The sequence below is a fragment of the Pseudorasbora parva genome, chromosome 10, assembly GCF_024679245.1.
Source record: "Pseudorasbora parva isolate DD20220531a chromosome 10, ASM2467924v1, whole genome shotgun sequence".
Lineage (NCBI taxonomy): Eukaryota > Metazoa > Chordata > Actinopteri > Cypriniformes > Gobionidae > Pseudorasbora > Pseudorasbora parva.
The window spans coordinates 21154127-21169218 of NC_090181.1; the positions used below are offsets into that span (position 1 = coordinate 21154127).

Consider the following 15092-nt stretch of genomic DNA (forward strand, 5'->3'; position numbering starts at 1 on the left):
CCCAAATAATTAACTCACACCTAAGAGCAAAACTATCTAACACCTTTCTGCTTATGAACACACACAAAGCAAAGCACAAGTTATAACGCTTGAAGAAGCTTCTGAGGAATTGCGATGTGTTATTTGTTGGGTTGTCGGGACAACTGGTCAAAGTTTCCTATCTCGACCTCGATAAGATGATAAGATGTGCTGGTGTTTTATACCTGTAGCAACGGACGAAGAGAGCCAATCTGCTCCCAGCCGCTGAACTTCTGCCAATCACCGATCTCGCTGGGATGGAGCAGGACCTGACGACCACGGAAGTTGTTGTATTCATACAACACCCAGCTGACAAAAAAATAAATCAATTACCTTTTTCACATCTAAATTAACAATAAAGGAGCCTAAAAAATACTAACATCTACATCCACACTGTAATCATAGTGACTCTTGAGCCTTAAATGTGTCAGAAACCACTCACATTCCTCCATTGACCAATAGAGAGTTGACCCGCCCATCAATACCAGCCAGAGAAAGGTTCAAAACGCCATCCGTCAGAACTACTTTACGCCCTCTGAAGCCGGATTTACAGAAAAGTGTAATGGAGGGCATAGAAAACTCCTGAGGTAGACAGAGAAACAAAGAATGTGTTTATTATGAAATAAAACTCCAATGATTTTAGAAACCTCAGATTAATATTGAATTAGACATGACTGAAAAGAAGGCTGTCATTGGAATATGTTGTACTGTTGTGTACCAGTGTTTAGATCCTTCAGCTAAAAAAAAACACTAACAATTCTGTACATCACAAATTTCTCTAGAAATATTTTCTACCAACATTTTCATTTTGCCTCACCAAACATGATACATATTTAAAAAAGACATACTTTTTTTATTTTCAAATTCCTTCTAGATATAGTCTCCTAGACTAGAGCATCATTCACGTCAGCACATTTTCTTAATCTCTTTTAGCTAGATAAATAACATTTAATGTTTAAATCCAAATGTTGGCAAGGTTAAAAAATACATGTACAAAATCAATGAAAGTAATTTGTTGTGCCAAGATAGGGCAAGTGGCAGTTTCTTGCCCTAAACACAGACCTGGCTCATCCTCACAGCCTCATTTTCAGTCGGACCAAAACTAAATATTTATCTGACAAGCCCAGGGATTTTTTCTTCAGATTTCCTGTGATCTCTCCAGTACTCACATGTCCTACACTGTGGACAGAGCTGATTTTGCAATCCGAGTTGAGTAAGCCCATAGCCTCGGGATTGGGGTATTCTCCTTCCTCTAGTACATACATGTGTTCAGTGAACTGTGGGCCGTCGAACACCACCCAGCTTCAAGCACAGACATGCACAGGGAAATGTATCATTATTTTGAAACACTGTCATATCCTGTTGATTATTTTGAAAAAAGTCCTCTTGGGTTTTCTTTGATAGCACTGAACGGGGTTCTCACCTCCCAGCCAAAACCTTGCAGGACATGGGATGGAAGCCCTCCGTCAGGAATGCCACGCTTTCATCCAAGTCCTGTACAGTTCCTTGGAACCCGGGCTCAGCGAACAGCTGCACCTGAGAACCAACAAGAGGCAGAGAGTTTCATCACAACATCACATGAATGATGCTTCAAAAATATTCTTCTTAATCGAAACTCCCTTTAATGAGTAACAGAAGATGATAAGAAAAATAAAACTAATTGAGTAGAATAACAAGATCTTTACACAGTTAAAATTAGGCCTGTCTGGAATCTGAGGCCACAGAATTCCACAGAATGTACATTCCTGTCATTCACAGCGCATATTTTGATAATTTTCTCACAGGCCAATAAGAGTGTAATATCATCTACGATTAACATCTGATTAATTCATTCAGATCCACAATCAATGCAGATGAGGTGTATAACGTGTACAGATTCCATGTGGAACAAATGTGTTTTTTGCGCATGTCCACTAAACTCACCTTATATCTGGACAGTCCTTCAGCCTGATTCTGAGACAGAAAAATGTAATATAAGACGCCATGGGAATACAAACACAAGCATGGTTTAATTAAGTAACAATGTTACTGCAACATTGCAAAAATAGGGCAGATATTATAGATAATAATTACCAAAACCACAGGCTGAAGAGACAAGATCTTGAAGTTGTGTGCTCCCCAATCCTCTGGACTGCCGTAGAGACCCTTCTCTAAAACATACAGCTCACCTGAGAAGCGTTCCTTCTCGAATGCTATCCACCTGTTTAGTCAGATGTTAGAGTTTCACTGACAGGATTACTTTTTAACCCACCAGATCTGGGCCCTGATGTAAAAAAAGTTCTTCTTATTTCTTAAAAAGGTGCACACATTTGACATGTTTAAAACATTTAAAAATTATATTTGGCCAGTTGAAAAGAATGAACACTTTTAGGATGCAAAGTTTATATACATGAGGCACCTGATCTCTGTATTATGGACCACATTCACATCCACAAAACTCAAAATTGCCCAAAATTTCACATTCAGTAAGGAAAAGAGACAGTTGAATGTATCAGTCTCAGACAGTAAGGCAAAATGTCACTTAATAATCTCAAATGGCAAGCCACAGGCTTTAATGTGATAGTTCACCCAAAAACGTAAATTAGCCCATGATTTACTCACCCTCAAGTCATCCTAGGTGTATATGACATTCTTTTTTCAGACGAATATAATCAGTTATATTTTAAAAATCCTGGCTAATCCAATAATGGCAGGGATTGTTGCTCTATTTTTGAAGTCAAATAACATGCTCCACGCAGCTCCGGGAGGTTAATAAAAGCCTTCTGAAGCAAATCTTTGCGTTTGTGTAAGAAAAATATCCTTATTTAAAACTTTTTAAATTAAAGTTTCGTCTGATCACCTTCCGTGGAAAAAAAGTGTTGAAAGTGCCTTCTCAGAGTTCAAGATGCGTACGTCTGCTGACCATACCTGGCAGCGTAAGCCTTTGAAATGCAGATGCACTTTCAACACTTTTTGTAGTGTCACTGAATACAGAACACGATCGGCCGAAACATTACTTTATAAAGTTTTAAATATGGATATTTTTCTTACACAAATGCATCAATTCACTTCTAAAGGCATTTATTAACCTCCCGGAGCCGTGTGGAGCACGTTATTTGCCTGTTATGGACTTCAAAAATAGAGCAAAAGTTAATGCCATTACAAAGCTTGGCTTAGCCAGGTCTTTTTTAATATAAAACAATTTTTATTAGTCTGAAAGAAGAATGTCATATACACCTAGGATGACTTGAGGGTGAGTAAATCATGGGCTAATTTAAATTTTTGGGTGAACTAACCCTTTAATAATCTCAAAAGGCAAACCACAGGCTTTAAGTGTACAGAAATATATGTGACGATACTTAAAAGTGACAACGACATTGTGAATCAGTGTTAAATATGAACACTATTGTTTAACATATCTCAAAATTGATTAATTTCATCGAAGTACTGCATTTTATCAAAGTCACACCCTTGACACTGAGGCAGTGCTATAGTGACGTGTGTTCTTGAGAGTTGTATGTGTCTTTTCCATGTGAACAAGAGGAGAGAGAGAGAGAGATGAGAGAGTGCGAGAGAGAGCGAGAGAGAGAGCAAGAGAGAGAGCGAGAGAGAGAGCGAGAGAGAGAGCGAGAGAGAGAGCGAGAGAGAGAGCGAGAGAGAGAGCGAGAGAGAGAGCGAGAGCGAGAGCGAGAGAGAGAGCGAGAGAGAGAGCGAGAGAGAGAGCGAGAGAGAGAGCGAGAGAGAGAGCGAGAGAGAGAGCGAGAGAGAGAGAGAGAGAGAGAGATGGGGGTGTGTGACATATCATAATTAAAAAAAATACTGATTAAAAAAAGATAGCTAGAGTGTGAATCTGCCTCAGGATATATGACACCTCACACTCATGTGCCACTCCTTTCAATAACAGCAGAGCAGGTATGAACTTAAACCATGAAACGGCTTTAAAACGTTATAGAGTGAATTAGACAGCTGTAGTCCAACAATTGCATTCAGATCTAATTTATAGATCTTACAGAATTAGCTGATGGATTACCTAACAAAATCATATTACCTTAGATTACCTCCATTAATCATAAAATACACACTACTGTTCAAAAGTTTGTGGTCGGTAAGATTTACAGTAATATTGTAAAATATTATTAGTTAAAATAAAGGGGTACTTCAGCACTGGGAAGATGAATTTTTATTTAAACTGGGTCATTAATGTAGTAGAAATGTGAAATTATTATTGAATTTGGTGCTTTCTAGACTGAGAAAATACAGAAAATGTATTTTTTTCTCATGGAGATGAAAGATAACAATTCCCAGAATGCTTCGCTGCCCTGTGAGGCCACTCGCACTTCAAGGTTACTGAATCTCTGATCACGGGGCACTATCATTCGAATATACTCCAGGGTTTCTACTGATAGAAAGCCATATGCTAATCGCTGAAGTAACCCTTTAAAATAATTGTTTTTTATTTTTAATATATTTTAAAAATAATTTGTTCTTAGGATGGCAAAGCTCAATTACTCAAGTTGTGCCTGCTTAATTTTTTTTTTTTTTAACATTATACTTTTTTTCAGGACTCTTTGATAAATGGATTTAAAATAGAAAACTTTTGTAAATTAAAAAATGTCTTTACTGTCTCTTTTTAGCAATATAATGCATCCTTGCTGAATAAAAGAAAAGAAAACTGGAAAAAACACCTTACTGACCCCAAACTTTTGAACATTAGTGTATACCGTATATGTCTTTTTGTCTGATATCCAAATATATTTTGCTACAAAGCAAAGTTTGTAATGTTTTGATTCATCTTGATGTTGGTTAGTTCGGTGCATGACTATTGAGGATTTTCTTTTAATCCTACCAGAACTATAATAATGACAATAAATAATGATCGAATTGTCATTTTTGACTGAACTATTCCTGATTTTATCTCTGTAAGCAGCTGCCCAAAATAAGAACATTTCACTGACAGTTTTACAGCCATACTAAGGTCAAAGGTTGTGAAAGAAAGGAAGAAAATGAGAGTGATGCCTGAAGGAATGAGGTTTAGAACAAACACTCACACTCCAGAGAGGACCTCCACTGATTTTGTCTTTATACCAAAGCCAGCGGCTTCCATGTTGATGATGGGTTCCAGCAGGTCCACGTTCATCCCTCTCTCACTGAAATCCTGCTCACTGAACAGTCTCACGTGAGGAGTAATGAAATCCTACAGAAGGACACAAAAATCATGAAATCACTTACAACTTCCTTATTCCAAGAAAACCACTGCAAGTCAGCAAAAGACAGTGCTACACGTAGATTATAAATGTGAGGTTTTGCTGTAAATAGTTCATTTAATATTAATCTTGATCTCCTTCGATTCAGAAATGGTCTCCGAGTACATACTGCTAACACAGGACGTATAGAGAGGAGCCTGTCATCCAGTCCACCCCAGTCAGTGAAGTCTGCATACTCTCCTTCCTCCAGAAGATACTGGCGTCCCTCGAATCCTGGCGCAGAGTATCCTACCCAGCTATGTATGAACAATAACATGAATTACTATGGGAGCCAGCTAAAGGCAATAAACCAGTAAGAACTGAAGATGTGTGTAAATCTGCATTTTGCCACCAACAAAACCAATGACAATTGCAATCTTACTGTCAAAACAACGAGTATACTCACAGGCCACTCAGGATCTTCAATGAACCGACAGAACGGAGTCTCCTTTTCCCGGTGTTGTGAGGACTCTCAGTCTCCTCTTCTTCAGTCTTCTCCTCTTCCTCCTCGCTTTCATCAAAGTTGTAAATGTCCCTTTCAACCTCCATGTACTCCCCTTGGAACATTGGATTTTCAAAGAGTACTGCCTAATTTCAGGCCGAGAGAAAAACACTTAATTTCCAGTCAAACACATGGAGAAAAACATTTTAACATTTACTCAACATTTTAAGCAAGTTGTAAGAGTTCAAGATATCGGTTTAGTGCATGTTTACATAGATAAACAATTATTAAATAGCACAGACAGATGCAATAACAGCCACAACATCCCAGAATATGACCAAATTAAATATTTGAAGGTTTGAGAGATTCAGTGTTTGACTTGGGTGTGTTTATGTGTGTGTGTAGGCAGAATATTCAGAATTCTGGGAATTTTTCCTCCAGAGTCAGTAAGGCTCTGGCAAAGCAACTCAAGGTGTATACAGCACTCAGAGCTGAGCCAGACATCAGTTCAGGAATGCCAGGATCAGGAACTTATTCAAATAAAATCAAGTCTTTATTTTATAGCGCTTTATACAACACAGATTGTTTCAAAGCAGCTTCACAGTGATGGCAGGAAAATTATGCATTTTGGCTGTTGTTGAACTCTAAATAAAGCCTTGAGAACCTTTGAGGCACAGTTCATTGACCCAGCTCAATTAGTCTATCATATCCTTTGCCATAACCTTTTACTAATTCTTATAAGTAATCTTTAGATGCAATTATGTCATTATGGGATCATTATGGGATCACATGCCTCTGCTGTGAGACACATGTACTGCCAATTTTTTTCCTGCAGTTTCAAATTCAGACACAATGCTGCTGTTCTTTCACGGCTCAGGAATCAAAAGAACAAATGCTGGCATGGACTGAGCAAGCAAATAACAAGCACAAACCCCGCCTCTGGGCATGCTCAGTCTGGTCCAGATTACCTGCATCAACAGGTTAATTTCATTCCAGGCTATACAGAAAGTCTTTTACCAAATAAATGTGCAAAATTAGTCTTTAGTCGTTACAATTTTCTCAGTGAACTACACCTATTGGCGCAATCAGTTTAATAAGATTTAACATGTACAGCTCACCTTAACTTCATTGGGATTTTCCACCTTAATTTCACCCTGTGAAAAGCATAAGGAAAATGTTATATGAATTTCTGTTCATATAACTTGTTTATTAATGAAAAAGATGGAATGAGTGCGTGAAAGTGGTATGTAATTACCAGTTTCAAGGGCCGCAGTGATCCGACAAATGGAGTGGGAAAACCCCAGTCCTGAGGGCAGGGATATACTCCTTCCTCCAAAACAGCCAAAAGACCCTGGAAATCTGGGTCACTAAAGATCAGCCACCTGCAAAAACAACTTCAGTAAGAATAGATCTAACAGGATCTTAACAGTCAGTGTTAAAACCTGGTAAAATATAACTTTAAATTAAAAATATGCTTCTTGAGGTTTTGGCAAAGAACAAACATGCCAAGGCATTAAAAAACATTTTGAAAAATGTCTCCATCCAAACACGTAAAAACAAGAAAACAACATTCCATTCAGACACACAGTCTCTTTCTCTCTCAAAGTCTTGCAACTCCAATCATAGGTCACATGCTTTAACCTCAAAACGTTCCACTTGATCTTGCAGTGAGGCCAAATATGAAACTTGTGTCCTTCATCTGTCATTTTTAGCTTAGGGAGATCAACGTATTGCTCCCATATACTAATGTTCAAATGTTTGGGGTCAAAAAGATTTAAATCAGATCCCATTTTAGCAGCTGTCAGCATTTATTTAATATCAGAAGCTCACTCACACTCCACTGTGGACTTTAATGGACCCAGTACTCTGTGGAATACCAAATGAACAGGTTTGTATGGCGTCATCGCAGAATGAAGACATTCGGCCCATCCCATTCAGCTCCGTGAACAGGTCTATTTTAGGTGTGCTGTAGTCCTGAGAGGAAAATATCAATGCAAATCACTGGTCAAAGCATGCATGTTTAATTTGCATTTTTTAAAGGCATGATATACTTTTTATTACTTTGGGTAATTTTACTGATTAGTCAGAGTACTGAAGTCAAGTGTTGATGCATGTGACTCATGATTTTAGACTTACCCTTAATGCAAGCCTAATGGAGCCAATAACCATGGGTGTAGTTGGGAGTGGCAATCCGTTTGGCCCCACCTCCCCACTAGGCTCTATCTCTGCCCACTCATTTCCTAATTCTACTGACCCCTCCTCCAAAGCGATGGATCGGCCCTGGAAGCCTGGTTTTTCATACAGTAGCCAGCTAACAGGACAAAACAGGAAACATTAGCAAACTTGCAATTTAAAGCATCACGAGATCTGTCACTTTCTAAACAGGAGGAAGGGACTGTTCTTACCATCCTCTGATGACCTTTACGGAGATGATTGGTGAGAGTTTCAGAGAGGTGGCATCCTCTACGTCTCTGAACACCTCGTATGACTCTCCTCCAAAATGAGGTTGTTGGTATATAACAATCTGCACACAAGAACATTTAAAAACTCTCCATAAATGTGTTACATGGTTTCTCCTTGCTTATTTGAAGCATTTAAAGACTACTATAAGGATACTGAACTGGAAAGTAGCAATAAACTTGCTATACTAAAATTGGCCAGTTTCACAGACAAGGCTTAAGCCTAGTCTCAGACTAAAAATGCATGTATGGGCTGTCTTCACTGAAAACAAATTGAAAAGACATATCTTAAAATATATCAGTGCCATTAATGGACACCAGTATTGTTTTATTCTAAGGCACATTTAAAAAAGCTAATTAAATATCTTATGTCTTAAACTAAGACCTTATCCTGGCTTAATCTAAGCTCTGTCTGTGAAACCAGGCCAATATCTACTAAATAAACATTATAAATATTATTTATATTTATGATCAATTTTTTATAGATCAGCATCTTCAGTTTTGCAATACCTTTCCAGGCCGTCTGTGGAAGCCTCTGACACCTGATGTCTAGAAATCCCAAAAACAAATTAGTTGACATTTAAACATTATTTCCATTAAAATCATAAGAAAAAAAAAACTATTTTGAGAAATTGACTGGACATTTGTATTAAAAATAGCACTGTTCAGTAAGGCAGTAAGGATCAGTGAAACCCATAAAAAAGTGAAGCCTAGAGGCTTAAAATTCCCCTTAAACACGGAGCAACAAAAGTTCCACTAATAAAAGACCAGGCAGGTACAGACAACCTAAACGGTTTCAAAAGATGAAGCAAGACTTTACCACATCCCTGCCTGCATCGAATTATCTAGAAACAACAGTTTTATACTTCATACACATTAAGCACTAGAGCATGTAGCACATATGGAATCCTTCTCTTACCTCTGCATATGTTGGCGAGAGGCTGGTGGGTGTGAGCAGTGGAATCTGCTGAGTGTTGTTGGATGGAGATGTTAATCCTGATATGCCTTGCAGTCCCATGTTTGAATTAAATTTAGAGAGACCGATATCCAAAGCGGGAAGAGAGCTAGCGTCAGGACTTTGCTGAATAATTGTGTTGGATTCTTTGCCTTTATTAATGTATTTCTCCAGTAAGTCAGGCAGCTTGACTTCTGAGAAAGTTGGAAGAGCAGGAGGTGTCAATGGGCCCTTTACCAAATCGCCAGGCCCTCCCTTTACATTATCATGATCTGGCAAATCACCAAGCCCACCTTTTGGAGCTGTTACAGCATTGAACAGTTGTATGCCTTTCTGCTCTCCTGAGGTTGGCACCACCTCTGGTGGTGGTGTTATGGGGGACTGCATGCCATTAATGAGAGCACTTGGTTCAGTTCTGGCTTTTCTTGATGTGTTTGGGGATTTCACAAGGTTTGAAATTATTGACATTCTTTCCAACCTTGAGGACATTTTTCCAGATCCTTCTGTGATTTGTTTTTCTCCATCATTTTTCTCCTCAGTGACTGTGAGCTTTTTAGCTTTGTCTTGTTCCCGTCTAGATGAAAGACCTTTGTAAAGCATGCTTTCCTCAGCACGTTTGGACAGTGGGTTGGTTTTTGCCCCTTCATTTTTCTTCTTAATAATCATGGCTGGAGAGGGGTCTTTTGGCCCCGCAGTTTTTTTGGTCCCAAACTGGAACTGATCTGGGTCAAGTATCTTTTCAAAGTGATCTTCTTTAATGGCCGGCATGGCAAAAGGTGGTGATGGCATCTTGTTCTGCCCATGTTTTCTTGGTGGCAAAGAGAAAGGGGAGCAGTTCTCTTTAATGTTACGAATGAAATCTTCAAAGTCATTGGAAGTGTCAAGCAGATTGTCATCACTTGCAGAACAATCCATACGTCTCTCTGTTTTCTTTTTCTCAAAACTTTGGTCCACGTCTAACCAACTAGATGGCGCCTTGCTATTTTGCGAGAGGCTTTTGGGGTCCAAAGGAAGATTATGAGATGTAAATTGTTGAATGCTTTGGTCAGATGGTGGTTTCAGCTTTTGTAAGTTAGTAGCTGGTAGTTTATCTTTAGTCTTTGTAAAATCCTTGACTTTCAGGATAGAGTCTGTGCTTTTAAATCGGACCTCACTCTTCCTGTCCATTTTATCTGGTATTTTTTTAACTGATGGAAGTTGCTGCTCTAATGTCTGATCACCTTTTTGAACAGGTTCTGGTTTAGAAGCAGCCTCTGGAGCCATGATCGATGCTACTGCAATTTCATCAAATTGCTTTAGTTTATTGGATTCATTCTGTTTGACACACTCTGGGTTTGTTTTACTTGAGTCTTTAGACTGAACCAGTTGCTTCTCTGAAACTTTGCACTTATCACTTTCCTTATTTTTAGAATGTTCATCAAGTTGTGTAGTTGTTTTTGGTTGTGTCAAATCTAAAATCAGTGTATTTTTCACACTGTTCTCTTTGGTCTCAGTATTCTGGCTTGTCTTAGATGAATTCTCTGAAATGACTTGTTCCTGAGAAGAGCAAGACTTCTCCATACCTTGAGCATTCAGATTACTGGTAGTCTCTTTCTCAGACCCAAGAGGAGACTTATCTTTGACGACATCTGGCAGCTCATGTGATTCTGTTAAAACTGGTAATTTGGATTTTGTCTGTTGTTTTATGAATTGTGAATTGTTTTCTGAAAGCGACACATCCAATTTGACTTTGGTTTCAGCAGCGCCAGATTTTTCATGCTTCATTTCAAAAGAAGCTTTTGATTGTTTAGCTGTCTTGGGCATTGTGGAAATGTCATCTGTCTTAGTTAGGTCACATGTTTCCTCCTTGAATCTAAGTAACTTCTCATCTGACTGCATATCTGGCAAAATCTGGACATGTGACTCTGATGCAACTGGTAGATTTAATTCAGTGTGACATTTTATGGTTTGCAAATTGTCATTCTCTGAAAGCGACACATCTGGTTTGACTTTGGTGTCAGCAGCACCAGATTGTTCACCCTTTGTTTTAGAAGTGGCTTTTGACTGTTTACAAATATCTTGAATACTCAGATCACTGGCTGTGTAATGTCCCATCTCAGGTATTGAGGAAATGTCATTTTCCTTGGTGAGGCCATACTTCTCTTTCTTGAACTCAGTAAACGGATTCTCTTTGACTGATTGCTTATCTGGTACATCCTGGACATGTGGGTCTGATGAGATCGATAGATTTGATTCAGTCTCTTGATTGGTTTGACAATCAGATTTTTCTGAAAGTGACATATCTGGTTCGACTTTGGTCTCAGCAGCATCACAATTTTCACTTTTCATTTTAGAAATGTTTTCTCCTGTGTCAGATTTCAGAGCAGCTGTAGGTGTGCCAGACAAATTTGTCATCATCTTCTCAGATTTGTCTAGTTTTGAATTTGAAGCTGCAGTTGGCTCTGCCTTGCTAAAATCTTTCTTGGGTTTAAGTTTAGTGGGACTTTTGAGACGTGGCGTTGCTGAATCACCCAGATCCTTAACAGGGCTTTTTAATTTGAGCTCTGGTGATACCCTGACCGCAACATTCCCAGTGGCTTGATCACATTTAGACGATTTGCCATTACTGACAGGACTGTTAACCAGTGATGACTCATTTCTCTCTGGCTTGGTAAGGGGCAAAGAAGCTGGTTTATATGACTCACTTTCTCCACGGGAAGCTTCTTCATCTAAGGGCTGTTTCAGAGGGCTCTGTGGTGTCATTTGTGGCAGCTTCCTTCCTGTTGGTGACACATCACCCAATTTTCTGGGGCTCTTAGGCACGCTTAGCTGGGTTTCGTTCGCTGGCTTCTCTTTTTCAATGTTCTGCTCTGATTGGTCCATGCCAGGCACTGGGGAAGAAAGTTTTGCCTGAGTTTTGTTGCCAGTGTCACCTGATTTGACTTTACTTTTTGAATAATGAAAACTACTTTTGGAAGTTGGACTTCTGTCATTGATAGTTGACGGCTGTGTTTTAGATTTTTGGATATCCTTACATACTTTTAATTCAGTGTTAAGCTTTGTTGAACCAGCATTCTCCAGTGAAGATGGGGAGGATGGGGAAGATGGGGATGGTGGGGATTTATCATCAGAAAGTGATTTTTTTAGACTTCTTTTAGACTTTGAAAGAGTGACCTGTTCTTTAGTGGGCTGGGAAGTTTTTGTCATTAGTGAGGTATCCAAAACATCCTTCTCTTCCACTCTCCTCGTCTGTAACGTTTTCTGCTCTTGGCTTATTAACCCTGCCTCATTCTGACGTTTGGTGGAGATCTGTCTTTCAGCTTCAGTGGATACACTATACACTGTGACAACCTCCAGCACCTTCTTTGGTTTTGTTTGAACCTCTGGCGCGGTTTTCTTAGGAATTCTGGTCTTGGTGTCAACTGGTTTACTAAGTGTAACAGATTGGTCTTTTTCTGTCGGAGACCTGACCTCTTTTTGGTCTGTCTGCTTCTGTGAAGATCTCCGTACTGGAGGCACTTCTATCTTTGATGCCTCAGAGAGGCTTTTAATGCGAGACATAACAGCTTTTGTTTTAGGGGCAACTTGTGGTGGAGAGCTCTTTGCATTAATTTCGCCATTTGGTCCACTTGCAGCTTTCTCTGTACGCTTGGATGGCACAGATGAGTTTTGATGACTGCTCATCACACGATTTATTGTTATTTTATTAATCGGCATGTCTGGGAAATCAGTAGCGTCTCTATTCTCTGTTGAAAGTTCAAAGGGGCTCTCTACATCCTCATCAAAAGACTCCTGTGTGAAAACAGCACAATCTTCTACTGACTCATTTGTCTGTTGTTTGGACTGCTTGACATTCACACTTTTGGGGTTTGGTAGTCTGTGGAAAGACATAAAGGCAACAGCAATGTTAAGAGACTGGTATGGGAGGATCCATGCATTCATATGCTTTCAACAGCATGCATCACTTTAATGAGAAGTAATTTGAATTCTTTAAACGTGTAAAAACTCTTCCCGTTAAAGAGCCTCAATTATTTCAGATAATTTCTTATAAACGTGTTTGACTACATTTCTAACCATAGCGTCATCATTGCAAACGACTTACAACAGCTTAAACTTTTTACCATGACATAGAATGATATCAATTAACTGTATAGACTTGAAAAGGGCTGATTAATCACAGGAGAGCTTGCACAGAATTATTCCATTAAATTTGTGTGAATTAAAGATCGACTCAAACAAATGTTGCTGTAGAAACCCAAGCGAACCCTATCTTGACAATAAATCAAATGCACTTAAATAATGTTGATTTTCATTTTTTCAAAGTTGTACATGATATGATAATGAATGAGATCATTTGATTTGATTACGTAGAAACAAAAAATACAGCTGTCACCACATTAATAAATTACCTTTTTTAATATAAATTTAAAATATTTTTTAAATTATAATAATACTGGATTGCATATGCATACACACACATACACACACACAGAAACCTTATTCTATGGAAAGAGGGTCATTGTTCATCTCATACTCAAAATCATGGGAACCCAAGTATCATATTGCACACAGTCATCTGCACTGTACAGACTAAACAAAGGCCTCGCTGCTCAGTAACCCAACACAGACACTCAAACACAACACAAGATTACTTACATTTTCACCCTAACTTGCTGTACATTCTGCGTTATATCCAAGTTAGTCTCACTCTGGCTGTCCGTTTCAGCTTGTTCTTCCCCGTCTAGGCTTGATTGAGAACCAACAAACACTCTCTTAGCAAAGACTTTTTCACTCTTGGACACTTTCAAGCTTTTGCGTTTCTCTTTGCTGCTTTCAGCATGTTGGTGTTTAGGAATAAGGATATCTTGAGTTTCCTCCTCTGGTGGTTCTGTGCTTTCTTGTATGGTGAAGTTGGTTGACTCTGAAGCTCGAGAAGGAACAGGAGTGTTGCTGGCAACTGCACCGAGAGCAGAATAACTCTCAGTTGGGCTGGCCAGAGCAGGTTCTGCAGAAGAAAGTGAGTCAGTAATGGAGCTCTCACTCTCCTCCTCTGTCAGGTGAGTTTCCGCCCACACGGCTATGTGTACTTGACCAGGTGAGGGAGAAGATTCAGCTGACCTCTCCTCTCCCTCAGGGGAAGAGGTGTTTGTTGGGGCAAGAAGCTCATTGTTACCTTCTTGATTGCTTAGTTTGCGTGATTTTCGTTTGTTGCTATTTTTCTTCCCCATGCTTTCAGTTACAGTCTGTTCTCCAGGCTGAATGTCGGAGGACGATGAGTTTCTAGAATGTGATCCCAGAGTCACCCCGACCAGCGCCGTGTAATTCCCGCCACCTGTGATGGTGGTTTTCAAAACAGTCTTTTTACTCTCCGTCCGCCCTGAGGCCGTGGAAAACTTTGGAGTGTCAGGGGTGTGTATTGGGACATCTGCACATTTCTTTATTGTTGTGTCTGTTGTCTCCTCTAGGTACACCTTGAGCTTCCTGTTCACTTCCTGCACCAGTTGCTCAGTCTTCTTGTCACCAGAGGTCTCGACCCTGCTCACCTTGGTCAATTCCACCTCTTTTACGCTCGCTCGTCCACTACTGTCGCTGTCGGCAAAAGGCAAGTCTCCTCCATCTGCGACAATGGAGGCTATGCTACCCACACTGGGACTTCTGTTCTCTGGACCAAACACTGAATTATCAGGCTCTCTGTGTTTAGTCCGTCTCAGTTCCTCTGATCCTGAGTATTTGGTTGGGCTGTTTGCCTCTGGTGACAAATTGTCATCCCTCTCATCCGATGTGGTTCTGCTTTTCTTCTTCCTTACAAAAAAACTTCCAATACGATTTAAAACGCCGCTCTTCTCCTCAAAACTCTGGGAGAACAAAAAGGAAAAGACAGGTAAGAACACCTAAATAAAATATAGATCTTAATTTATAATAACTATTATTAAACTTGAGTACATGTGGCTGTGCTGAGAGGGTTACAGATTGTTTGAACATTATTAGCAATTTTAGTTCCAAAGGCTAAAATATTG

General features: G+C 39.4%; 1 protein-coding gene across 1 annotated transcript in view; it reads right to left on the minus strand.

The window, feature by feature from the left end:
• crybg1a (crystallin beta-gamma domain containing 1a) overlaps positions 1–15092 on the minus strand; it is a 48641-nt gene that overhangs the window by 4655 nt on the left and 28894 nt on the right. Inside the window, exons 3-19 of the mRNA XM_067455454.1 lie at positions 13732–14930; positions 9061–12952; positions 8652–8690; positions 8088–8206; positions 7819–7993; positions 7517–7656; positions 6938–7064; positions 6801–6836; positions 5647–5828; positions 5371–5497; positions 5046–5191; positions 2092–2218; positions 1942–1971; positions 1442–1554; positions 1188–1320; positions 461–600; positions 204–327 (exon numbers count right to left, since the gene is read on the minus strand). Coding sequence (XP_067311555.1) covers positions 204–327; positions 461–600; positions 1188–1320; positions 1442–1554; positions 1942–1971; positions 2092–2218; positions 5046–5191; positions 5371–5497; positions 5647–5828; positions 6801–6836; positions 6938–7064; positions 7517–7656; positions 7819–7993; positions 8088–8206; positions 8652–8690; positions 9061–12952; positions 13732–14930 — 6849 coding nt within the window. The remainder of the gene's footprint in view (positions 1–203; positions 328–460; positions 601–1187; positions 1321–1441; positions 1555–1941; positions 1972–2091; positions 2219–5045; positions 5192–5370; positions 5498–5646; positions 5829–6800; positions 6837–6937; positions 7065–7516; positions 7657–7818; positions 7994–8087; positions 8207–8651; positions 8691–9060; positions 12953–13731; positions 14931–15092) is intronic.